The 24,124-nt window shown below is 47.0% G+C and overlaps 1 protein-coding gene across 13 annotated transcripts in view; it reads left to right on the forward strand.

Moving 5' to 3' along the window:
• The first annotated feature begins 1,319 nt into the window (after positions 1 to 1,319).
• SPTAN1 (spectrin alpha, non-erythrocytic 1) overlaps positions 1,320 to 24,124 on the forward strand; it is a 59,229-nt gene continuing 36,424 nt past the window's right edge. For 11 of the 13 annotated variants that reach the window (XM_078436413.2, XM_078436408.2, XM_078436412.2 and 8 more), the window contains exons 1-15: positions 10,007 to 10,246; positions 11,469 to 11,594; positions 15,340 to 15,480; positions 15,838 to 15,984; positions 17,398 to 17,531; positions 17,687 to 17,831; positions 17,909 to 18,063; positions 18,714 to 18,849; positions 19,945 to 20,046; positions 20,906 to 21,043; positions 21,496 to 21,606; positions 22,295 to 22,372; positions 22,487 to 22,642; positions 22,877 to 23,081; positions 23,783 to 23,964. In XM_078436413.2, the coding sequence (XP_078292539.1) occupies positions 10,010 to 10,246; positions 11,469 to 11,594; positions 15,340 to 15,480; positions 15,838 to 15,984; positions 17,398 to 17,531; positions 17,687 to 17,831; positions 17,909 to 18,063; positions 18,714 to 18,849; positions 19,945 to 20,046; positions 20,906 to 21,043; positions 21,496 to 21,606; positions 22,295 to 22,372; positions 22,487 to 22,642; positions 22,877 to 23,081; positions 23,783 to 23,964 (2,193 nt within the window). In that variant the 5' untranslated portion in view covers positions 10,007 to 10,009. Of the gene's footprint in view, positions 1,368 to 10,006; positions 10,247 to 11,468; positions 11,595 to 15,339; positions 15,481 to 15,837; positions 15,985 to 17,397; positions 17,532 to 17,686; positions 17,832 to 17,908; positions 18,064 to 18,713; positions 18,850 to 19,944; positions 20,047 to 20,905; positions 21,044 to 21,495; positions 21,607 to 22,294; positions 22,373 to 22,486; positions 22,643 to 22,876; positions 23,082 to 23,782; positions 23,965 to 24,124 lie in introns of those variants that run through there. The other 2 variants (XM_078436419.2, XM_078436420.2) reach the window with 1 other exon arrangement.

Consider the following 24,124-nt stretch of genomic DNA (forward strand, 5'->3'; position numbering starts at 1 on the left):
AACGTCTTCGATTTTCAAAGGTCAAATTGAAGTCAAAGTTTAAAAATGTGCTGTAAGGGAAAAATGCTGCAGTAAAGGGCCTCTGCAGGAAATTAACAATAAGCCTTTTTTAGTAACTGGGCCAATAATTACTCAAAGGGACCCTCAAAGTGTGTTAGCTGTTACCTAGGGACCTCCATGGAGGGACAAGCCTCGGAGGGAAGATTTGCCCTGTGCTGGACAGGTGTGAGGCAGTTCTTAGAGTAATCCATCAGCTAAGTAACATTCTCGAATATGCTTTTGGTCTTGGCAGTGTGTTTTGTACTGATCTAACAATTGGAGAAATCTGATCTGTCACAGGCTCTGATATGAGCTTGTCAAATAATCTGCTGAACAGGTTTAGGTCGGGAGAGCTGGTGTTTAAGTATTATCTTTTGGTTCCCTGGGTTAGAATTTGCTCTACTTTGCCTTACCTGCCTTCATCCCAAGGGGAGGGGCTGCCTACCGAACCAAACCCGTGCGGTGGATGTCAGGAGCAGTCCACAGTCCTGGCATTGCCGAACCTGCACGAAGGGTAGTAGGCACGAGGCCGGCCTCGTAATCAATCCTCCGTGGGCTATGCAAGGACTCTGCTAACTATGCGGTCTGGGCTGCTGCAGCTGTGGTCAGAGTAGGTAGAAGAATGCTCGGCCCTGATGGCAAGTGCTGACTCCGGGAATGCAGAGGAGGAGCCCAGAGCCCATGATCACTTCGGCCGGCCGCCTGGCCCGAGGCCATCGGCCTGGAGCAGCTGTGCTGCTTACCTCCGTCACACCTTCTTTGCATATTCCTCTCATAGGTTTCAAACAGGAAATAAGTGTCTTGGGAGTACACCAGTAAACCAGGCCCAAGTCAGATTTCTATAGCTCGAGTTCTTTCTTGTCTCTGATGTCCTGAAATCATGCTGTTTTCCTATGCTGAATGAAAAGGGATTTAGGAATCTGCCAGTCCTAGGAGTCTCAATTTATCGGACTGTGGGATCTGGGGAGGGCGAGTTTAGTGTTAGAAAGCATAGTCAGTATTACTACTTTATTTGGAAAGTGGAGAAACTGAGGCCCAGAGCGGGGGTGTGACTTGGCCAAGGCAGCATATTTCCACAAATGGGACCTGCTAAGACCCCACTTTAGATCCCCGGTGGGATGCCGAATCTCCACAGTGAGCAAGGTGCTGGGAAGACAGTGGGAATTTGGGGTTTCCTTGTCTTCGTATGTTCCTAATGGTCTGTTCTCTCCATTTTGAAATTACGTTGTTCAGTTTGCCCTTAGAAGCTGTTATCTTGCTCTCCCCCCTCCCTTTAGACTCCACATTCCTCCATCATGTTGTCATCGTTTCGTAAGCGCAGAGTCCAGGTATTTGACCAGCATGCGGCAAACGTGTTGCCTTTTCGGTTTTGCCTGGCTTGCAGTGAAGACACATCTGTGTCCAGAAAAGTTGAATGATCCAAAGAGAGGGAGAAAAAACCCTGCCTGCATGACCTTTCTGTTAAGTAAATTGGTTAGGGTTTGGGTTTTTTTTTTTTTTTTTTTCTATTTTTTTTTTTTCGGAAGTCTTAGTCAATTGATTCTGAAATTTCCAAAGCCGCCTGTTTTTTTACCTTCCTCTCTTTCAGGCATGAATATATTAATTTCTTCTCACCCTACTGGTGTTTGCATGTAGCGTTTGCTGATTTTTTAATTGATGGTTACTTGGTTCTTAAGAACCAAGGGACTAAACAGATTATCCTAGATATTGGGGGCAGGGGGGATGATCTGAAAACGTGTAGTGAAAGTAGCATCGTTAAATTGGACAAATATCGTAAACTTGGGTTTGTTTCCTGTTCCCATTGACTTATTTTTTTCTGTCACAATCCTTGTAATGAAATGGAGCTTGCATTTTCTTGGCAGAAAAAAAAAAGCCATCTAAAAAACTCACTATATACGTCTTATTTGTGTACAGTTTTTGAGTGTTTGCTAAATTGGACCTTTTTCAAAAAGAAAAATGCTTAAAACTCCAGTCTTGATAACCCCTAAGGAGAAATAAAAACTTTGCACATTTCTAGTGATTATGGGTGATAAATCCAAGGCAAGCCCTTTTATAAATCATACCGGTGAATTGCTGAAACGAGGTTTATAAAAATGGGCCATGTTACAACCTTTTCCTGTTTTGACCGTTGGTAATAATATTTTGCATTTAAATACCTCTCATCTGAATTTTACAGGTTAAGAGGTAAGTAGCAACGAGATAGTATTGGGGAAGCATTCAGAAGTAAGTTTTCTTAACTTTGTCTGCATTTCTGGATTTTGATGCAATGCAGTATGAATTTTTTGCTTTCTGAAAGCGAAGTCCCTGCTCACCTCTGCAGAAATGCGCTAATGAGTTGAAATGAATTAATCAATCTGAAGGCTGATGTGCCAATCCACAATCCTGACTGGAATGTGGCTTAAGCAGAAATATTTGTTGTTTTTATTCATGGTTAAAACTCTTAATTTGTGTATTATTTCTCTCTCTGCTTACCATCAGACCTGCTGCTAAAACCTGCAGCTCAGCTGGTTTTGAGTTTATTTGCTTCATCTGAAAATCACTGGATATAAAACGTTAATAGGTGCTAAACAGTTCTTTGGTGGGTTGCTCTCCGGAGAATTTCCACATCTGTGGATGTGGCTGTCCTGCCTTGCACATGTAACATTGGGTAATAGGTTGGCTTTCCAAGCCATGGAAAAAACCTGTGTTGTCGGTTCTGCACCTTTGAGCTCTGACTAAGCAACAAAAGTAAATCTGATGAATGGTTTTTCTGACCTTTCGCTTTAAGCGGTGTTTATGAATTTCCCCACAGAGCCAAATGATCTGTTCATCCCCTTCATCCCCCAAATGCCTTTCCTTGCAGAGCAGTGTATCTGGTGAAATTGGAGTTTATTATGGCGTTTTCCAAATGCCTCTTACATCCAGCACGTTGGGTGGCAGGCCCCAGTGCTTTGTCTTAGTGACTCCTCTCATCTTCACGATGGGTTTATTCTCTTCTGGGGGATCCACAGAGAGATCGTGCTGAATTCTTTCACTCTTCAAGAGCCTTGTGAGGGCGTCTCTAGACTACTCACTGCAGGTGCCGGGTTCTCAGAGCCAGAAGCCTTTGCCCTTTGGCCTGAGAACCTTTCTGTCTGCAGTCATTCTCCCCTCCTGCCTCTCACATTCCCCAGAGACAGATCGCCTCGCAGCTTCTGTAGATGAGGTCAAGGCATTTAAAAATTCCCTAAATACCAAGAACTGCCTCAGACAGCTGTCTCTTGGCATTTGCAAGAAGACGGGCTTGTTAATTAGTGTCTCAGCTCTTTTGTAGAAATCCATTTTCAGTTGATGATACGTGTAAATTTGTGTCAGATAGGAGGCGTCACTCTCAGGCGTGTTCTATCTTTGGATTAAACTAGAACTTTCTACCCAAGATTCATATCTTTAGCCCCCCTTTTTCTTCCCAGAGATCTGGCAGTATTATAAGAATGCTGACAAGTTCTTTTTATTTATTACAATAGAGGACATAGTTGTAATTCCTGTTTTATCCCCTGAGATCAATTCACGTTTCTTGCTGAATGATGCAGCTAACATTCTGACTGCTGCATTGCAGCATTTATAAATAGTCCACATCTTCAGTCTTCTCAGAATATTTGCGAAAATACGACCTTTTTCTTCGGTTGTCTTCAATGGGAAGCTGTCCTTGAGCATACCGAGAATACATTTAGCACTTCATTTCCCCTCCTTTATTCTCTGTGGACAGAGACCTGATTGGCAAAATCAGAGTTGATAGGCTGGTTTGAGATAAACAGTCCACTGCAGTCTTAGGGGGTTGGGTTTTTTGTGGGTTTTTAGGCAGTTAGTGGAATAGATAGGCTAGTGTGGTTAGAGATTGTTTTTTAATGGCACGTTTCCCAAAGTCTTCCTTTCTAGCTCTTGAAAGGCGTTAATCCCATTACAGCTGAGAACGGCCTGGAACGTTCTCTGTGGAGTCTGCCTTATCGGTCAACTGCATATTTCAGGGCAGGGGTGGGGTTCCTGCAGTGCAGCCTCAGTCCTGGAGGGAATGTCATGTGCATCGGCAGGGTCCCAAGGAATTCCATTAACTCCCTCACATAGTTTTGGGTGAGAGGTTGTCGCATCTTTCCGTGGCAGTAGTTCTTGGTGATGTGAACATTTTCCCCGTGTTTAATATAATCAATGGAGATGACCCTTTTAGGAGCCAAGAAACTGGACCTTCTGTAGATAAACTAGAGACAGCTCCCTATCAGGCTAAGGGGTGGGGAAGCTCTTAATAACTCAGTATCTTAGGCTCCTGTAACCATGCAAATGAGAATCCTGACCTCCCACAGCAGTGGGAGAGCCTTGATGACTTTCAGATGCCCAGCTCCCCAGGGAGAGCCAGTGGTGGCTTGGCAGAGCTCCCACCTACTGACGTCAGCTGATCTGCAGGAAAGAAAAGTCCATTATTGCCTGACCAAAGCACTTGGTATAGAATTGACTTGTTCTACTTCACTGCGGTGACAAAGAGGGCCTTTTAGGTTGGTTAATTTCAGCAGGGCCTCACTGGACTGTCTCCCTGGATTGGTAGGGTCAAATCAGCGAGCTGGACCCAAGCAGGGCAACTTGCCTCGGCAGAACCCTGGCAGCATTGCGCTGGGGATTCTTTTCTTCATCACGAAGGGTTCCTCCCCAATGTGATTTCTTAGAAATTTCCATAGCAGCTAAAGGATTTTAGAGATGCAGTGAAGGCTGTGTGTGAAGAGGCAGGATACACACCATAGACATTAATCTGAAGACTTAGATTTCTTGCAGGAACTTGTGCAACGTGGTGGTTTTATACAAAACTACACCTTCTTTGGCAAGTTTCTTTGCAAAAAAATTCTGTGAGCAAGCAAATTAGACACAAATTCCTGCTGTTTATCCACCTTAAACTGTTTCCCAAAGGGTAAGAACAAAGGAAGTATAGAAATTCTTAACACTAATTTAATTGTCTACTAAGTTAAGAAGACTCAGTCTCACATAAGCAAAATCAATTTTTTTTTAAAATAAGGAATTGAGGTTTTTATTTTTTAAATGTTTATTTTTGAGAGAGAGAGAGAGAGAGAGCGAGCATGAGTGGGGGAGGGGCAGAGAGAGAGGAAGACAAGATCCCAGATGGGCTCTGCCCTGACATCAGGGAGCCTGATGCGGGGCTTGAACCCACAAACCATGAGATCATGATCTGAGCTGAAGTCAGTCACTCAACAGACTGAGCCACCCAGGTGCCCCACGTTTTTATTTAAGTAATCTCTACAGCCAATGTGGTTCTCAAACTCATGACCCCGAGATCAGGAGCCCCATGTCCCTCCGACTGAGCCAGACACCCAATTTTTATTTTTTGAATAATTAATATATTCTCTTCCTTTCTTCCCTCCAAAGTGGTGATGGAAAAGATGAGAGATAGTGAAAGGAATTAATAACCAAACAGCCATCAATAAAGTTTATGCTGGCTCCAATCATGTGCAGAATCTCTTGTTCTGGCATGCTAGTCTGGGAACCAGAGGACCCCAGCTCAGCCTAAATGGGCTCTGTGACTTGGTTATTAGATGACCTGTGTCTTCCCGCCTATTTAATAATGAAGTGACCACAGTTTCTCTGTTTGCAAGTTCAGAATGTTATTGGCTCTAATGTATGCCCAGTTTTGTGGTCAAAGTAAGAGGAATATAAGGTCTTTTTATTTTTTTATTTTTCTAAGTGTATTTGAGAGAGAGAGAGAGAGTGAGTGCAGGTGCACATGGTGGGGTGGGGGGGTGGGGGTGGGGAGAGAGAATCCCAAGCAGGCTGTGCTGACAGTGCAGGGCCTGACATGGGGCTTCATCTCGAGAACTGTGAGAGCATAACCTGAGCCGAGATAAAGAGTTGGTTGCTTAACCAACTGAACCACCCAATAAGGTCTTTTTTCTGTAGTTCCTTAGGAACACTAAATTTCCTAAAGAACTTAGAAAAATGGCAGAGAGAAAACACTAAGTCCGATGCAGAATGTTGAGGGTGCTCTAAGAGGAGCATGGAGGCAGTGAGGACTTCTGATTTAGGACTTCAGAGAAGACAAGGTCGTTGCTTTAGACTTGGAGAGCTTTGTATGGTGTTAAATGCTGCAGCTGGGAGTAGAGAGGACATTCCTGCCTAAGGAGACCTTCTGAGCTGGGACGTGGGCCCTGGCAGGGCCTGTCACTTGGGGTTGGTCAGGCAGTTTGATATGAGATCTGGCTGGAGCAGACAATGCAGGGGAGTGGGTGAAGTCGCGTTTACATTCTAGTAAATGTAGCTGGTGATGGTAGTGATCCTTGTCAAGATCCCTGCCAGAAATCCGCTTTCTCCCAAAGAGACAGATTTTTTTTTTTAATATTTTATTGATTTTGGGGGAGAGCACAAGTAGGGGAGGGGTAGAGAGAGGGGAACAGAGGATCTGAAGCAGGCTCTGCAGTGACAGGCTGACAGCAGAGAGCCCGATGTGGGGCTCAAACTCACGAGCCGTGAGATCATGACCTGAGCTGAAGTTGGACATTTAACCAACTAGCCACCCACGCACCCCTGAAGAGGCTAAGATTCTTAAGGCAGCAGTGTGAACCAGAACTGCCTTGTTGTAATGAAGTATTGTCACAGAAATTCCACTATGAGCAGACATTTAATTTTTTACTGTCACCCTCAGGTTTTGGTTTTAAGGATCAAAAACATTTTTTTCAGACACAGCTATCTCTTGATGATAACAGAACTACCTCGTTTTAAAAAAAAAAAAAATTATTTATTTAGCGAGGGAGAGAATCCCAAGTGGGCTCCACGTTGTCAGTGCAGAGCCTGATGCAGGGCTTGATCTCATGAACCGTGAAATCATCACCTGAGCTGAAATCAAGAGTTGGACACTCGACTGAGACACCCAGGCCCCTCCTTCTTCTTCTTTTTTTTTTTTTTAAATGTTTATTTATTTATTTTGAGAGAAAGAGGGCGGGTGGGGCTAGGGGGACAGAGAGGGAGGGAACAGAACTGCTTTCTTGAGCTGTTTCGCCAAGGGCTCACCCTGCCAGAGTGAAGAGACCAGCTCATTCCTCACGATGCCCTGCCATGTGCTCAGTCCAAGATTAGAAACTCCCATTTGTTCAGTAGGTTGACACCTACTTGTGGGGCTTCATCCTTTGCAGTTCTTGTCACAAATCTTGCTTTTATCTGGGTGGGATTCCCGTTTCACAGTATGGGACAGGTAACTTGGGTAGATCACAGAGCTCCCCCCCACCCTTCACAGATGAATCCAGATCTGTGTAGCAGCTACAGCACTCAGCATCTACTCGGTCATTTGTCAGCAACCATTTCTTAATGGGCTGTGTGTGCCAGCAATCGGGGATACGAAGATTAGGTTGTCGGTCTCCTTATACTGCGGGAAGTATATACAAGTGCTTTGTAAATCCGCAGAAAGTGTGATTAAATCTGAGAAGAGGGAAGGAGGGAGCATTGAGTACGGCTTGGTGAGGAGGCAAGATTGTACAGCTTGCTCATTTCGGCTGGGTGTTGAGATATAAATAGGAGTTATCTGGGCAGAGGAGACACAGAACATTCTACACAAAGGAAGCCTGGAAAGATAGCTGGGAATCTTTGGAGAGGATCCTGTAATTGGAGGAGAACGAATACTTCAGTATGCCCAGAGGGTAGGGGACATGGGTGAGAGACGTTTTGGGGGCCAGATTAGAGCGTCCTGCTAAAGCAGTGGCTTTTTTCTTCCCTCAGAAGGGAGCCATAAAAGGTTTTAGAGCATGGGAGTGACTGGCAAAGAATAAACTTCTCTTTATAGTAAAATAAATAAATAAGACTTTGGGGGGAAACCATAATACAACAAAAACAACTGGTCACTGCATGGAGACTAATTTGGAAGGGATGGTGACACGGCTAGACTCCCCTCCTGTTCTCCCTGTTAGGAAGATGGTGTCTTAATAGACAGGTGGTTCTCAGAGGTGATCAGGTGCAGACAGTGCTTTCTCGCCACCTCTTGAGGCTGCTTTAATTCCTAAGGAGTTGGAGACTTTGACCTCACCTGCATCTCGCTGGTGCTGTGTACCTCCCATCTGGATGGTGGGGGCACTGTCACTGACTTCCATGCCTAATCCTCAGGCTGCTTATCCTTTCCTGTTAGCCGGGCCAGGTGAACAGGAAGGGCTCTCAATGTCTCCTGGGTAACCAACAACCATTTTTATCCCATGTATAAATTATGAAACAGTAGCCAGAGAGGCTAGAAGGTTTATCTGGTCTGCTTTTTTTTTTTTTTTTTTTTTACCAAACTGAACTTTCTGGTAGAATGTAATTTTACATTTGGAAACATCCTGAGAATGCCTCATTTTGGTCATTGTAGGAAACTGAGGCATAGGAAAGTGACTCGTGCAAGGTCACGTGGTACGGACACATTTAGAAGCTCTGGGTCTGTACCTCTTTCCCTCTGTGGTCCCTCGGTTAGAGGCTTACTCCTGATGAGCATGGATAGCATATTCTGGGTTTTGCCCATAAATAGGCCAGATTTTCTTTTTGACATAAAGATTTGGTGACAGTGTCCAGAAATCTGGGGATTTGAAGTTGGAGCCGATTGAGAGCTATGGGGAGTGCTGCCTCCATCAGCCTGCGGTTGTGGTGAACTTGAAACTGATGCTGAGCTTGCAGTGTCCTGTCCACAGTAGTAGGTGGGAGTAGAGCAGGGTGCACCTTTGACCACACCTTCTTGTTCTTGTGTTTTAGATTTCTCTGTTTTTTAGTATTACATCAGATTCAGATCGAGATGTACGACTACCTGTTTAATAATTGCTACTAATCTTTTTACGTAGATAAAGCACCCATTGCTGTAAAATATACTGAACACAAGCATTGTGACTTAAGCCTACATTTTTTTAAAACTGTAGTGTGGTTAACATACCATTTACGTTAGTTTCTCACTACCCCTCTTATTTTTAAGATGCACTAGGAGTTTCTTTTGTGCACGTTCACAGGAAACGCAACCTGTTCTCTGCTCAGGCGCTCTGGCAGCCTGAGGAAGACGTAGTAACTGAGAAATCAGGGACTCTGACTAGGTAAATTCTATTGGTTATTGATGTTAAGGACTCGGTTACTTTGTAACCCCATTTTCTTCATTGAATAACAGGCTGAGACTGGAGAGAAAGAAAAACTGATTTAAGTAAGAGTAAATTCTTTCTCATCTCCACAGGATAGAATGCAGAGACCAGATGAAAGGACTTTTGAATGGCTTTTTCAGTAATTTTTTCTTTTTTAACGTTCGTTTATTTTGAGAGAAAGAGAGGGAGAGAATGAGCAGGGGAGGCGCAGAGAGAGAGAGAGAGAGAGAGAGAGAGAGAGAGAGAATCCCAAATAGGCTCTGTGCCATTAGAGCCCAACAAGGGGCTTGAATCCACAGTGAGGCCGGTGACTTGAGCCGAGAGTCAGACCACTCAGGTGCCCCAATAATTCCTTTTTTTTTTTTTTAAGGTTTATTTAATTATTTTGAGAGAGAGAGAGAGAGAGAGTCCCAAGAAAGCCCTGCACTGTCAGCGCAGAGCCCAGTACAGGGCTTGAACTCATGAACCGTGAGATCATGACCTGAGCTGAAATGAAGAGTCGGATGCTCAACCTACTGAGCCACCCAGGCACCCCTCAGTATATCCTTTGAGTACCAATTTGGCATTTCCTTTAAATTCTCAAAGCCCTTGTAGAATTGCTGGTAAGCTCTAGTTCTCCCGGTTGTATTTTTTGCTGGGTTTCACTGTGGTGTTGGTTAGACATCCTCCGAGGGAGCCACGTAGGCAGGTGTTGCAGGCCAGTAGATGAGCAATTTTTACAAAGGAATAGAATCTGGGCTCACTGTTCTATCCTGAGGACGGATTACTTTTTTTCATCTGTCTGCCTGGGCTGTCTGAGAATTTTTGCCTTCCGAGAGGCTGATTCCATTAAATCCACTCTGGTCTTGTAGTGCTTATTTCAGGGCATTCTGTCTTTTCAGAAAATGGACCCAAGTGGGGTCAAAGTTCTGGAAACGGCAGAGGACATCCAGGAGAGGCGGCAGCAGGTCCTCGACAGATACCACCGCTTCAAGGAGCTCTCAACCCTTAGGCGCCAGAAGCTTGAAGATTCTTACCGATTCCAGTTTTTCCAGAGAGATGCTGAGGAGCTGGAGAAATGGATTCAGGAGAAACTTCAGATTGCATCTGATGAGAATTATAAGGACCCAACCAACTTGCAGGTGCGTCTCATCTCCCTGAGATTCTTGCCAGAATTCAAGAGTTCATATGTTTTTGCCCCCAAATCACCCGAGGTCATTTAATTATGACCTTGAGAGGTTGGACAGCAAGAAGAATGGAGATCAGACATAAGTCAGGACTGACTCACTGTTCTGAAAAACCCTTGGTGTAGTAGGTATTATACTGTGTACACTAAAGGCATTTGTGGAATCTGGTAGGTAGTTATCTTTTCTGGATGCTTCAAGCTGATGGTTCTCAAACCACTGCCTTGCAACCTTTGATGATCCTTCACCATTTTTCAGGGAAGGTCTGGGTTGATCTCTTAGAATATGTGTTTTCAAGAAAGGCATACTAACAGTGTTGCTGGTGGAAATTTATAGTTAGGTATCTCTTTAAGCAACTCACTGGTAAGTCTTATCAAAAACAAGTCTTTAAAAATCATTGAATTGTAGCTTAATTTTGTGGCATAAGTCATGCCTCAGTGAAGTTGTTTTTTAAAAAAGGACAAAGCCTTTCTTATTGGTTTTGGTGAAAGACTTCTTTTTTTTTTTTTTTTTTTTTTTTTAATCAAGTGGAGAGCATGGTTCTCTTACTTTACCAGACTAGTCTAAGAAGAGAAAGTGTCATGTCATGAGTGAATGCAGAAGGATTATTATTCAAGGGTAAATCGTATGTGCTAAGAAAGTTGTTGGTGTGGCTCTATATTTCTATATTTAATTTTTTTTAATGTTTATTTTTGAGAGAGACAGACAGAGCATGAGTGGGGGGAGGGGCAGAGAGAGAGGGAGACACAGAATCCAAAGCAGGCTCCAGGCTCCCAGCTGTCAGCACAGAGCCTGATGCAGGCCTCGAACCCACAAACAGTGAGATCATGACCTGAGCCGAAGTTGGACGCTCAGTTGGGTATGGAGCCACCCAGGCACCCCTGGCTCTATATTTCTAGAGGGGATTGGATGTTCACACAAGGACTAATTTCCTGGTAGACCATAAAAGTAGGCAATGCAAAGTTGGTGGTCCTTGGTGGCCAAGCTTCCAGAAAGCCAGTATAGATGAGGTGAGAGTATTTGAGTAATTGAGCAGGTGAGGGGATGAGGGGAATGATGAGTGTCCATAATTAGAGGAAGCTGGATTCAGGAGGGGAGGAATAAGGGGGCCTGGGTGGGGGGGCAGAATGGTGAATGCTGTGTGGTTGCAGCTGTGGCTCACTTCATGGTCCACCAACAGGGCAAGCTTCAGAAGCATCAGGCCTTCGAAGCTGAAGTGCAGGCCAACTCAGGAGCCATTGTTAAACTGGATGAGACTGGAAACCTGATGATCTCAGAAGGGCATTTTGCGTCTGAAACCATAAGGGTGAGTAGGAGTAGTGCCTGGTACGGGTGGCCATCTGGTACTGGTAAGGGTGGCTGTCTGGTTGGCGGAAGAGTGTGGATTAAATGCCAGTTAGGGTTTCTAAAAAAGACTTTTCTAGCTTTTTAAAAGAATTTGTGAAGTCTCTGAAAGGAGTTACCCAAATCTTGCCTTTGTAATATGATGATTCAGTATGAATACAAACAAGATGTGTATGCTCAGTGGGGAAATAATTCTTTTTGTAGAACAAATTAGAATGCGATTATACTTTAAAGAAGATTACATAAATTAAGCTTAAATTTACAGATGGTAATTAGATGGGAAGTTGGTGAATTTGGAGATCAAGACAGAAAGATCAGTAGGATTACTCACAGATGCTATAAAGTTCTCCATTGGCAAAACTCGATGTCTGGATCTTGGTTTGCTGAGATCTAGTGAGCAAGCGAGTTTATGGTCCAGCTGTAAGCAGAGAGTTGAGGCACCTGTTAGTGACCATGGTGACAGAGCCAACTTTGAAGCAGGTGTCCTCACGTTCTTTGATTTGACTTGTTTGGTACCAGTTCACTGGAGCTGGGGCAACAACTGATCTTTCCCTGCTCTGCCATTTCCAATACCAGGGTATTAAAGGGAGAGCAAACCTCTTGAGGGTGAAGTATGCACGCTTAGTTCCTCATAACCAGATGTTCTTAACTGTTTCTGACTTAACGTCATACCTGTCTATGTGTGTTGTTCTTTGTTATCCAAAGTCACGTTCCACGGAGGGAATGGCCTTTTCAGTCCTTACCAGTCGAGGCCGTCTTGAAGATTTAGATGAAAGCTACATCTAAAAGCCCGGCTAGAAGTGTCACGTCCTCTGCTGCTTGTTTCCTGACCCCCTGTAGAGCCTCCATTCCCCTGGGGTCTGGCCTAGTGGTTTTGTAACAGTAAATACGTGTCTCTTTTGCACTGATATACTCTGCAGTCTCATATTGAAGACTTGCAGTTAGCTTATTATTAATAGTTAATCATTACTAGTAATGATTGTAAATAGGAAATAAGAGTAAATTCTAAATGCCATATGACCAGCTGTTTAATTATATTCGACTGACTCATTTGGGTAATGTCGTCTGTGTTTCTGCCGTTAAGTACAAATGTCTTCCTGCTCATTTTCCCGCTGTTTTGTATACAGTCTTATGGTAAACGAAAGTGGCATGCCTTATTATTTCCTGGATAGAAGTTGTTTTCTCAGAGTGCATGGCATTGCTCTGCAGCAGTATAACCAGGCTACAGATAGGGAACAGGAGAAATAGAGCAAGTGTTTGACTTTATAGTAGTTAATCTGAAGAGGGAGGGACCCAAAGCTCACTTCATTCTGCTCTGTTAGTAAATACCCTCCTCCCTGTTTGGAGATCTTATTAAAGCAACATTTAAAAGTACTACTAGCCACTGTTTGTTGAGTAGCCATTTATGTGCAAACACTTTGCCATGGGACTTGACATATGTAATCTCTGATCTTGACTAGAAGCTCCCTAGGTAGCCCTTATCCCCGCGATATGGAAGGGAAGAAACTGAAGCTCAGAGAAGTTTGAGTAACTTCTCCAAATCCCACAGCTAGTAGGCGACAGAATTGGAATTCCAATCTACGCCTTTCTTTGCTGACAACTATTTGCTTTATTTTTCGAAGCTATATTTCATTCCTGTTCGCTTTCCTTAATTTCTCTGCCAGCTGCCTGCTGCCTCTGCCTCCTGCTGTTTTCTCATGCCCCTATTGAGAAAGCCACCCGAGTCAGAACCAGGATTTCCTCTCCACCCTGTCAGCTTGCAGTGTTTCCCAAGTGCCCCTGCCTGCCTGCTCCCTCCTGCTCCCAAACTGCGGTGCGCTTGAGAATCTGGGCGCTCTAGCCTGCAGTGTTTACGAGGTCAGACGCACCAGGAACAGGAGGGCTGTTCCAGCCCTGGAGCGGGGCCTGTCCTAGTTCTTTACCTGAGAGTGTGAACATGAAACACGTGGGAGACTGACCATTGACTTGGGGGGTGAGGTTTTTTGGTGAGCCTTCGGTGGTCTTGTTTTTAATTTGAGCAAAGGGCTTTCATTTAATCTTTGCTGTCTTGTTCCCAGTTCCCATGGTGATCCTGGCTTGGTGCTTCATCTGGCCCCGTAACTCAGTAACCTCGTTTGGCAGGCAGGCTAACGTGGGGGCGGGGGTGGATTGTGAGGATTGCTTCTATGCCCTGGATAACCTGTCTGTCGCCGGTTTAGACTTTCACACCGTACCGGACGGCGTGGCGCCCCATAGTCACCGCCACCCACGTTGGGTCCCACATCCGAGTAGGTGGAGTGTTGAGTTGCTGCTGCTTGCCTGTTCCTTCCCCTCTGCCTTGGAATGCCTTTCACTTCCTTCTCGTTGGCGGGGCTTCTTGGTAACCATCGGTGGTGGAAGTGAATTGTGTGAGCGTTTATTTCCCCTGCTGTTTTCTCCTTTCACATGAAACCCACACCCTTGTTTCTAAGAGAATCCACCCATGTTGGCTGCCCCTTGGCCTTCAAGTTTTTAGCTGCCTGGGAGGGGCATCTCAACAATGGGTGGATCCCAGACTTCTCTCCTGTGAGTGTCCACCCCCCTTGTGGTTTGTTTTCCTTGTGTCTGCCAGTGTTAACACGGAAATTCCCAGTATCTTGGGGGAGGCTTAGTCAATACATTAAGATTGGATTAGATGCCGGAAAGCGTCCCCTCAGCTTGAACGCATGATCAATTCCCCCCCAGTTCTTGACACGTCCTTACTAGGGCTTGCAGTGAGAACCCAAAGATGCTGGGAAGTGACTATGTTTGGGCCTGTGGCTACCACTTGGGTGAGGTTTGAAATGAACCTTACCTGAGATGTACCACAGTCTTCTCACAGAAGTGCCAAAACCTTTTCTGCCAAGAATCCTTTTCATTGCTGATTATGTTTCAGGACCCCTTTTTTTGTGTGTGTTTTAAGTTTATTTATTTTGAGAGATAGCAAGCGCATGTGTGTGCATGAGCGGGGGCAGGGCAGAGAAAGAATCCCAAGCAGGCTCTGCTCTGTCAGCACAGAGCCCGACACGGGGCTCAGACCCACGAACCATGAGATCACGACCTGAGCCAAGATCAAGACTCCGACGCTTAACCGACTGAGCCACCCAGGCACCCCCTCCCCATTTTTTCTAATTTATATGAAAAGGTGTTCCTATTAACTTGTGCCTCGTCATTGTTTCTTTGCATTCATGATGCCCATAGGACCTCTCGTTTTATTTTTTCCCTCTACCTCTGCAAATTCATAGTAACTCTTCGGTGATTTCTGCTGTTTCTGTGTTAATTCCTCATCTCTCCTCCCCCACTAGTTTTCCGACCCAGGAATCTCACTTAATGATTTGATTACTAATAACAATTATAAATAACAATTATCATTTATGCATTTCTGTATTGTTTATATATATTATTTATATAATAGTTGATGGTGATTAATAATTCCCCTGAAGTAAACTAGAATAAATCCACCTGTGAAAGGTCAGCTATTTTGTTAAGACCTACCGAACCACTGTGAAGTGGACGCTGTTTCCCGTTCTCAAACTTGGATTTCCTCTTCCTTTGGAGATTGTCTTTGGGGTGGGGGGGGGGGGGTTATCTTTTCAAAGATGTATTCCAACCTCTGACTTGGGAGGTTTCTGACCCGCGGGAAGTCTGTGGAGGAGCCAGATCCCATAGAGATGGTCGTGATCTCCGGGGCTGATTTTTCTCCCCCACAGACCCGTTTGATGGAGCTGCACCGCCAGTGGGAACTTCTCTTGGAGAAGATGCGGGAGAAGGGGGTGAAACTGCTGCAGGCGCAGAAGCTGGTGCAGTATTTGCGGGAGTGCGAGGACGTGATGGACTGGATCAATGACAAGGTACGTTTCCAGGAGGAAGGTTTGCCGAGTCGGCCTTAGCGAGAGCACGGGAGGAGTGTCTGTGTGCCCAGCTGAGGGCCGCAGTGAGCAGCGGAAGGCGCTCGGTGGTGGGGTTGCCGCAGCCCCGGCTGCTCTCCGCAGCGCGTGCCCTTCTGTAACTCTGAACCCGGAGGCTCGGCCTGACGTGCCCTGGGCTCAACCTTTTAACTGGGAGAGGAGCTCGGATCACAAAGGACACGGGAAACTGCATCCACGAAAGCTAACGCGGCCCAGCCCAGTGGGCCTCGCTCATGATAAGTGGGAGCCATGGTTACCGAGTGTCAGTTGGTGACTCTGGCTCTGTTGGTTCCCGGGCAGGAAGCCATCGTGACTTCTGAGGAGCTGGGCCAGGACCTGGAGCACGTGGAGGTTTTACAGAAGAAATTTGAAGAGTTTCAAACAGATATGGCTGCCCATGAAGAAAGAGTTAATGAAGTGAACCAGTTTGCTGCCAAACTCATTCAGGTAGGTGGCAAAGCACCACGTGCTTCTTCCCCCATCATGATACTAATTGGTGTTTCCAGAAGAAAATTTCGGTGATCAGTTCCCTGAGTCCTGTGTGAGCACGGCTTGGAAAGAGTGTCTCAGAGTTTTGTTTAGATAAGGCAGCAATTCTGCTTACTCCTGAGTTAGAAGCTGCTTTCTAACTTGCAACCATGGGCAGGAAGGGCCGAGTTCGTTTGATCTGTGTCCTCCACCCACTTTCGGGTAGGGCTCAGCAATGCTTTTACGGGGCTGCTGAAGCTGGGCTTCCAGGGCTGTCAGGTGAGGGTGTGGCGGTGAATGCTTCTCAGAGTTGGCAGGCATCCACTGACGCCTGACTGCTCTCTTCCTTTCCTTTTGATTTTGATGTGAAGTCCCAGGGCTCTCTTGGGAGCCTGGGGAACCTTGTAATGAATAGGCTCTCCACTGGTGGCTCTGAGCCATCGAGAGGGGACAGTGCAGCCTTTCCCCATTGCCTACTTGTGCATTCCCGTGAGCTGCTTCTTTATCCCCGGCTTCTGCTACAGGCGCCAGAGTGCACACATAGTATTTATGACTTTATGTATATATATCCTTCTGTCCTATGTTGCTGCGTTATGACCAATAGAAGTGGAAATCTCTCCAGGGACTTCAAGTAGTAGGAACTGGATTTTCTGCTTTCAGGGAGATTTGATTTGCAGGGTATAAATCTGAAATTTATGGATCTGCTTCAGGGCTGGTACTTGTTGCCTTTCTGGCCAGTGACAAAAGAAGAGCCAGCACTCCTCAGAAACACCTCATCCTTCCACAGCGAGAGATGTACTCTGCCCTACCCCCTACCCCGGAATCTTGGGGCCTCCCAGGGTCGTGCTGACAAGAGCAGTCAGGGCAAGCCTAAGATCTCACAGATGGATCCCAGAACCCTGAAATGCTTCATTTATTACTTCACATTTTTATCAAGACAAAAACCAAAATGTGGTTCATGGGGAAGGGTACTTTTAAAGAAATAGCTCCAGTCTGAAGTCAGGAACACACCCTGAAGACCGTGTATACGGACAGGAATGCTCGGTAGGCTCCCGAGTGTCCGAGGTGACAGATTTTCCAGCACCAGGTGCATTGGACGTAGGTGCATTGATGAAGCTACCATAAAGTTGCAGTTAAGGTATGTGTTAACATGAAGGTTGTTGGTGCTGATGCCCACAACCGCTTTATGGACTGACCGCACTACTCGGAGGGACAGATAATGGCTCTCCCCTTTTTACACAAGAAGAAATGGAAGCTCATTTTGAACAAATTTCATTCCATTTCACGCACAAAACCAGTGTTTCTTCAGAAAGATGAAGGTTTGCTGAAGCAGACACTTGTCAGGAGCCCGGGGCTCAGGACCCAGCCCGGTCTGTGTTCTCCCTCGTGTAGGAGCAGCACCCTGAGGAGGAGACCATCAAGACCAAGCAGGATGAAGTAAACGCGGCCTGGCAGCGGCTGAAGGGACTGGCCCTTCAGCGACAGGGGAAGCTCTTTGGGGCGGCTGAGGTCCAGCGCTTTAACAGGTACCGAGCCATAGAGGGCTGCTGGGCATGGGTGTATACCTGGGGGGCCTGGTGGATATGTGGCATGTGCCACATAGATGCTGGAGCTGCCTGGGCGGCACTCCCAGCCCTAGACAATCGCCATAAGCGGCTGCGCCGGTGCCTCCATTCCATAGGGATGTGGACGAGACCATCAGCTGGATTAAGGAGAAGGAGCAGTTAATGGCCTCTGACGATTTTGGCCGAGACCTGGCAAGCGTTCAGGCTCTGCTGCGGAAGCACGAGGGTTTGGAGAGAGACCTTGCTGCTTTGGAGGACAAGGTAGGTTTTGAAAGTAGCCGGTCCCACAGAGAAGTTAGCAAGGGGCACGAGCGCTGTCTGATGGAGGGTGTTTCCAGGTCAAAGCCCTGTGTGCCGAGGCCGACCGCCTGCAGCAGTCCCACCCTCTGAGCGCCGCGCAGATTCAAGTGAAGCGAGAGGAGCTCATTGCCAACTGGGAGCAGATCCGGACCCTGGCAGCCGAGAGACACGCCCGCCTCAATGACTCCTACAGGTAGGAAGAACTCCCTGGGGCTCAGCGACCCACGCCTTTGGACCCCTCTTAGAGAAGAGGGCAGGCAGGGTTAGGGGTCACTTCCACCTACTGAGAGAGGGCTGCTGTACACCTGCCAGTTCCTGTACAAAGAAAGTGCCAGTGACTTTCCTACCTGTGTTACATTTGGAGACTGGCAACTCTGTAGTGTGTGTGCACACGCACGCACACGTAGTGTTTATGACTTTATGAATATCCTTCCGGCTTCTATTGCTGTGTTATGACCAATAGAAGTGGGAATCTCTCCTTAGTGATTGGAGCACCAGGGAAATATACCACTAAAATTGAGTAAATCAAGCATTGGGGAGTGAAAGAATGCTAACTACTAACCAGAGCTCAAACTTGGGAATGCCAAGGAGATTGGAAATAAGGGACCAGATTGGGGAATTACAATGATGGACAGAACCCAAATTTCAAAGGATTGCTTTCAGCCTTCTCTCACTTTCCTTTATAGTCTAGATGGAAGAATCTTCTGTATCCCAGGATTAGGGTTTTCATGGTTTGATAGGCCTCTGAGGACATAGACTTCGAAGCTTTAGGGAGGCATTTTCCATCCTGGGCTCTCCACTGGGAACGTGGCACATCTAATGGCTCTTCTTGGATTTCCCTAGGCTTCAACGCTTCCTTGCTGACTTCCGCGACCTCACCAGCTGGGTGACTGAAATGAAAGCCCTCATCAATGCAGATGAGCTCGCCAATGATGTGGCCGGGGCTGAAGCCCTGCTCGACAGGCATCAGGAGCACAAGGTAGCATCTCCGACATCTTTCAGAAGGAAAGACATTTTAGCTTGTAATGCATCGGTTGATCACTCTCATTTGCAGTCAGAGTGGCTGAAACTTTGTTCACAGCTGGCTCCCTCCATAGGATTATTGTTGATTTTGCCTTTGGAGCCTGGCTCTGCCAGCTTCTCATACACGGTGAAGCGGGTTAAATGTTGGGAAATTAACTGTGGTCTGTGAAAATGAAGGGCTGTGCCCTGGCAAGACAGAGTGCTGTAGTTTGCACAATAGTCATGTACCATCTTAAACACTGTCTTCATTTAAATGCTGACTTTCATATTCGGTGTAAGTTTCTTACTCTGGTTTTTTTTCCCCAAAGTATATTCCACAGAAAACTAGTTTTAATGAGATTTTGATAGGCTTTACCTTAAAAAGAAAGGTTTCTGGAGCACCTGAGAGGCTTAGTCGGTTAAGTGTCTGACTCTTGATTTCGGCTCAGGTCATGATCTTGAGGTTTGTGAGACTGAGGGTTTTGAGAAATCCGCCCATCCGGCACCGTGAGGGCAGAGAGACAGTGGAACAGAAGACAGGGCTCGGACCCTTAATCGTGTGGGAACATGGCAGGCTTGGACAGAGGTGGCCTGAAAAGCCAGTGGCAAAGAGGCTTCTCCGTAAACGGTGCCCTCGTGGTTGGTAACCCCGACCGGTGTCAGGGAACCTGGCCTCATCATTGACCCTGCTCCTTGTTGGAGATGGGATGTTCTGATTTGTAACGATTGTTTAAAATTCAACCACTCTGGGGGCGCCTGGGTGGCTCAGTCGGTTGAGCGTCCGACTTCAGCTCAGGTCACGATCTTGCGGTCTGTGAGTTCGAGCCCCGCGTCGGGCTCTGGGCTGATGGCTTGGAGCCTGGAGCCTGCTTCCGATTCTGTGTCTCCCTCTCTCTCTGCCCCTCCCCCGTTCATGCTCTGTCTCTCTCTGTCTCAAAAATAAATTTAAAAAAAAAAGTTAAAAAAAAAAAAAAAAATTAAAAAAAAAAAATAAATAAAATAAAATAAAATTCAACCACTCTGTTTTCTTTTATCAGTTGCCAGGCATAAATTATGCCTTTTTTCCCTTTAGGGTGAAATCGATGCTCACGAGGACAGCTTTAAATCCGCAGATGAGTCTGGACAGGCCCTGCTCACTGCTGGGCATTATGCCTCGGATGAAGTGCGGGAGAAGGTAAGAGAGGAGAGGTTCTTTGAGAGTCTCTGAAAGCTCGTATCCATCCATGAGCATCCAGGCTGCATTCACCATGGTGTGCGAGAAAGCTGACGTAGAACTTGTGCCAGAAAGTTCAAGGGCAGTTTCTTAAGAGACCGAAAAAGAAGACCTATTTGTAGTATCGTGATTGATTAGAGAAAGAAAGTTCCATTTATTTGGGATGTTTATGGTACATTTTCTACCTGAAGGGGACCTGGCAGGGAGTTGAGCCAATAAGAAAGAGATGAATTTCAAATTATACATATAAGCGTATATAATTTCAAAGTTTCACAACATCTGAGTGTAAAGATACCTGAGGAATGTTAAGATGATGATGCTGTTTTAATATTGCGTACACTAAGAAGAGTCTTTGAAATCAAAGACACTTTATTGTCAACTTTGGAGCTTAAAAATTAGCTCTAGGGCATTCCTGAATTTACCAGTTTTATGGGAAGACGCACCGAGTTGGCATTTCTCAGCTGAGAGTCCTTCCTCCATTTTTACTGCCTGCCTTTGGATAGATGCCCTTTCTCTTCTACCTAACATTTACCGACCATTTTGATCTTAAGTCACCTGTGATAACGTGGCAGTAAATTAATTCTAGATCAACTCGCTTGCCTCCTATGTAGCCTAAACTGCTCAGGATTTGTGTGGTTTCCCGTGAGCCGGCCGCCACAAGCGAATGCAGTTCGTCCCCTTTTGCAAACCAGAGGAGAGGCCGGAAGATTAGCACGAGGCTTAGAAATTCCGGGGCAGCCTTTCTGATGGCCTGGTGGGGGAGGGGGCCACGGCAGGACCCACCCTCCCTCACGGCTTCTGTGTCCCCTCCTCCCCGCAGCTGGGCGTCCTGGCGGAGGAGCGGGCTGCCCTGCTGGAGCTGTGGGAGCTGCGCCGGCAGCAGTACGAGCAGTGCATGGACCTGCAGCTCTTCTACCGCGACACGGAGCAGGTGGACAACTGGATGAGCAAGCAGGAGGTACCGCGTCGTCTCCGTCCGCCGCGCTGCCGGGGGGGGGGGGGGCTGACTTGTGCCCACGTTGCCGTTGTGAGTCGGGTGACGAGGCCGTGACGAAGTGCGCCCAGCGGCTGTGCCGGCCTTGCTCCCGCTGCTGGGGTTGGCTGACCCTCGGGACCGGCCCCAGGTTTGGACAGGAGTCTGCTGCTGTGGAATTGTCTTTTGCCGAAGAGGACTTTTTTTTTTTTTTTTTTTTTTTTGGGTCTGGGACTTAGCACTCACACTATTGGTGAATTTGTGTTAAGTGAATCTAAAAGGTTGTCAGGCTTTCTGGAAGAGCGCTGAGAAGTTTTATGGCTGTAGCATCTCCTTCCTTCCTTTTCGTATTTTGGCCAGCATATCCTTTGCTTTCCGGCCTTAGTTGATGAAAGGGCTAGGGTGTCACCCTGAGTGCTTTTGTTCTCTTTCACAAGGCCTTCCTGTTGAACGAAGACCTGGGAGACTCCTTGGATAGTGTGGAAGCGCTCCTCAAGAAGCACGAGGACTTCGAGAAGTCCCTCAGTGCCCAGGAGGAAAAGATTACAGTAAGACTCTTTCTTCTCGTTCCTTCTGGCGGTCCTCAGAGTCAGCCCGGCGTCCGTTCTCCTCATGGGTTTCTGCGCAGATGCAGCGGAGGATCTGTGTGAGAGGCGCTCCTGTAGGGGCTTGAGATCTCACGGTGGCGGCTCACGGTCCGGTGGGAGGCCCGCCTCCGCTCGCGGGATGGGGGTCTTTCCCTGATGCGTAAACCTCCACATTGAGATTTACCTTTCACTAAAAGTACTTGGAGCTCAGGGCGCCTGGCTGGCTCAGTCGGGGCGCGTGTGACTCTTGATCTCAGGGCTGTGAACTCGAGCCCCACGTTGGGTGTCGAGACTACTTAAAAGCTTGAGAAAAATAAATAAAAGTGGTTGGAGCTCACGTAAGAGGTATTTTTCCCCTTGCAAACAGGCTGCTAACCCGTTCTGACCCCCCATCCAATCACATCAGATGTGTCATGACATCAGCTGCAGTGAACGTCCTGAAAGGAGCTAGCATAACATTGTTGTATCTGACTAATAACGTCAAGCAGAAACTCAGAAGTTGAGGGGTAAATGTCGTCACAGCAAACCTTAGACCTGTGTTTCGGTTTAGAGCATTTTGTGAGCTGTACGGTAGTTACTTTGCTCCTGCGGCCGAGCTGTGTGCTCGCGTGCTTTTGCTGGTGAAGAGCCCTTTACTCTTCCCTTCCAGGCACTGGACGAATTTGCAACCAAGCTGATTCAGAACAACCACTACGCAATGGAGGACGTGGCCACCCGCCGAGATGCGGTACGTTCCGTTCTCCCCGCGCCGTCCCCACTCTCCTGTCCGTGTAACCTCTGGAGCTGGAAGAAGTCTCTGGAGAGCAGGAACGGGAGAGTCATGAGGCCCCTTGTCTTCCAGCTGCTGAGCCGCCGCAATGCCCTGCACGAGAGAGCCATGTGTCGCCGGGCCCAGCTGGCAGACTCCTTCCACTTGCAGCAGTTTTTCCGCGACTCCGATGAGCTCAAGAGCTGGGTCAACGAGAAGATGAAAACCGCCACAGATGAAGCTTATAAAGTAATGTTCTGCCAGCATGGCGCTGTAGCATTTGGCTAGGAAGCTAAATGTAGCTCTCAAAGATAAATTGAAGCTAAAGAAAGAAATCGGGAACTCTGAAAATCACACTATTTAGCATAAGCTTATCGTTCTCTGCACCCTGCCCCCTGCCAGGAAAGAGAAGCAGGAAGGTAATACAGAGGAGTTTGACATACTCGGGTTCCGGGTAGAACCCCCTTCTTCCTTTTTTGGCAGGACCCATCCAACCTACAAGGAAAAGTACAGAAGCACCAGGCTTTTGAGGCTGAGCTCTCTGCCAACCAGAGCCGCATTGACGCCCTGGAGAAAGCGGGGCAAAAGCTGATTGATGTCAACCACTATGCCAAGGATGAAGTAGCAGCTCGTATGAATGAGGTCATCAGTTTGTGGAAGAAATTGCTGGAAGCCACTGAACTGAAAGGTAAGAGAAGGAGCCTCCCCGGATAGTGTGAGGGCCGCTGGGGAGTTAGGTGTCCCTTCCTGGTGAAGTGTTGTAGGGACACAAACCACATAGGTCGGGTGAGCTGGGCAGCCTCGGGCCTGCGCGCTCCCCTCCCGTGTAGCAGTTCCTTGCTTGCGATCCTGATGCTTTGCTAATGTGATAAATGTGGTTGACGTGCTGGGTAGTGGGGGAGACTGAGTGAGAGGGAGTGATGTGGTCACCTGCCCTTACTGGTCCTTGTCGCCGAACATCAGAGTTCGGCTGAGAGCCAAGGGCTTTTAATAATTCTTGAACGCTCTTCTCTCATGGGGGTTAGGGTGCTTTTTAAAGGACTTCTGGGGGTACCTGGGTGGCTCAGTCAGTTACGTGTTTCGGCTTAGGTCGTGATCTCATGGATCTCGGGATTCTCCCTCCCCCTCCCCCTCTCTCTGTGCACTTCTCCAGTGTACGCCCAAGCCAAGTGCATTCTTCTCTCTCTCTCTCATAATAAATAAACATTTAAAATATACAAATAAAATAAAGGACTTCCAAGTCTGCGTTTTGTTTTTACCTTTGTGGTGGGGGTGAAGCAGTGACTGGAACCCTGACCCTCAGCTCCTCACTAAGTACCGTTGTCAATGAGCAGCACTGGTGGGGGACAGTATTAACAGGTGGACAATCACGCCTGCTCCTTTGACTAGGGATAAAGCTTCGCGAGGCCAACCAGCAGCAACAGTTCAACCGCAACGTCGAAGATATTGAGCTGTGGCTGTATGAGGTGGAAGGTCATCTGGCTTCGGACGATTATGGCAAAGACCTTACCAACGTCCAGAACCTCCAGAAGAAGCATGCCCTGCTGGAGGCTGATGTGGCTGCTCACCAGGTAGCGGGACTCGGGGGCTGCTGCCTGGGCCGCTGGTGGTGGTGAAGCTGGAGAAACGGCAGGCGATTTCTAGGCCCTGCTGTTTTTCTGAGGGATAAAAGGCGTTGGTTTTCTTAGGTGACCCTGTGTATTCCCTCTTGTTCTCAAATCAAACTCCTCC

Source organism: Panthera onca, chromosome D4, assembly GCF_046562875.1.
Source record: "Panthera onca isolate mPanOnc1 chromosome D4, mPanOnc1 haplotype 2, whole genome shotgun sequence".
Lineage (NCBI taxonomy): Eukaryota > Metazoa > Chordata > Mammalia > Carnivora > Felidae > Panthera > Panthera onca.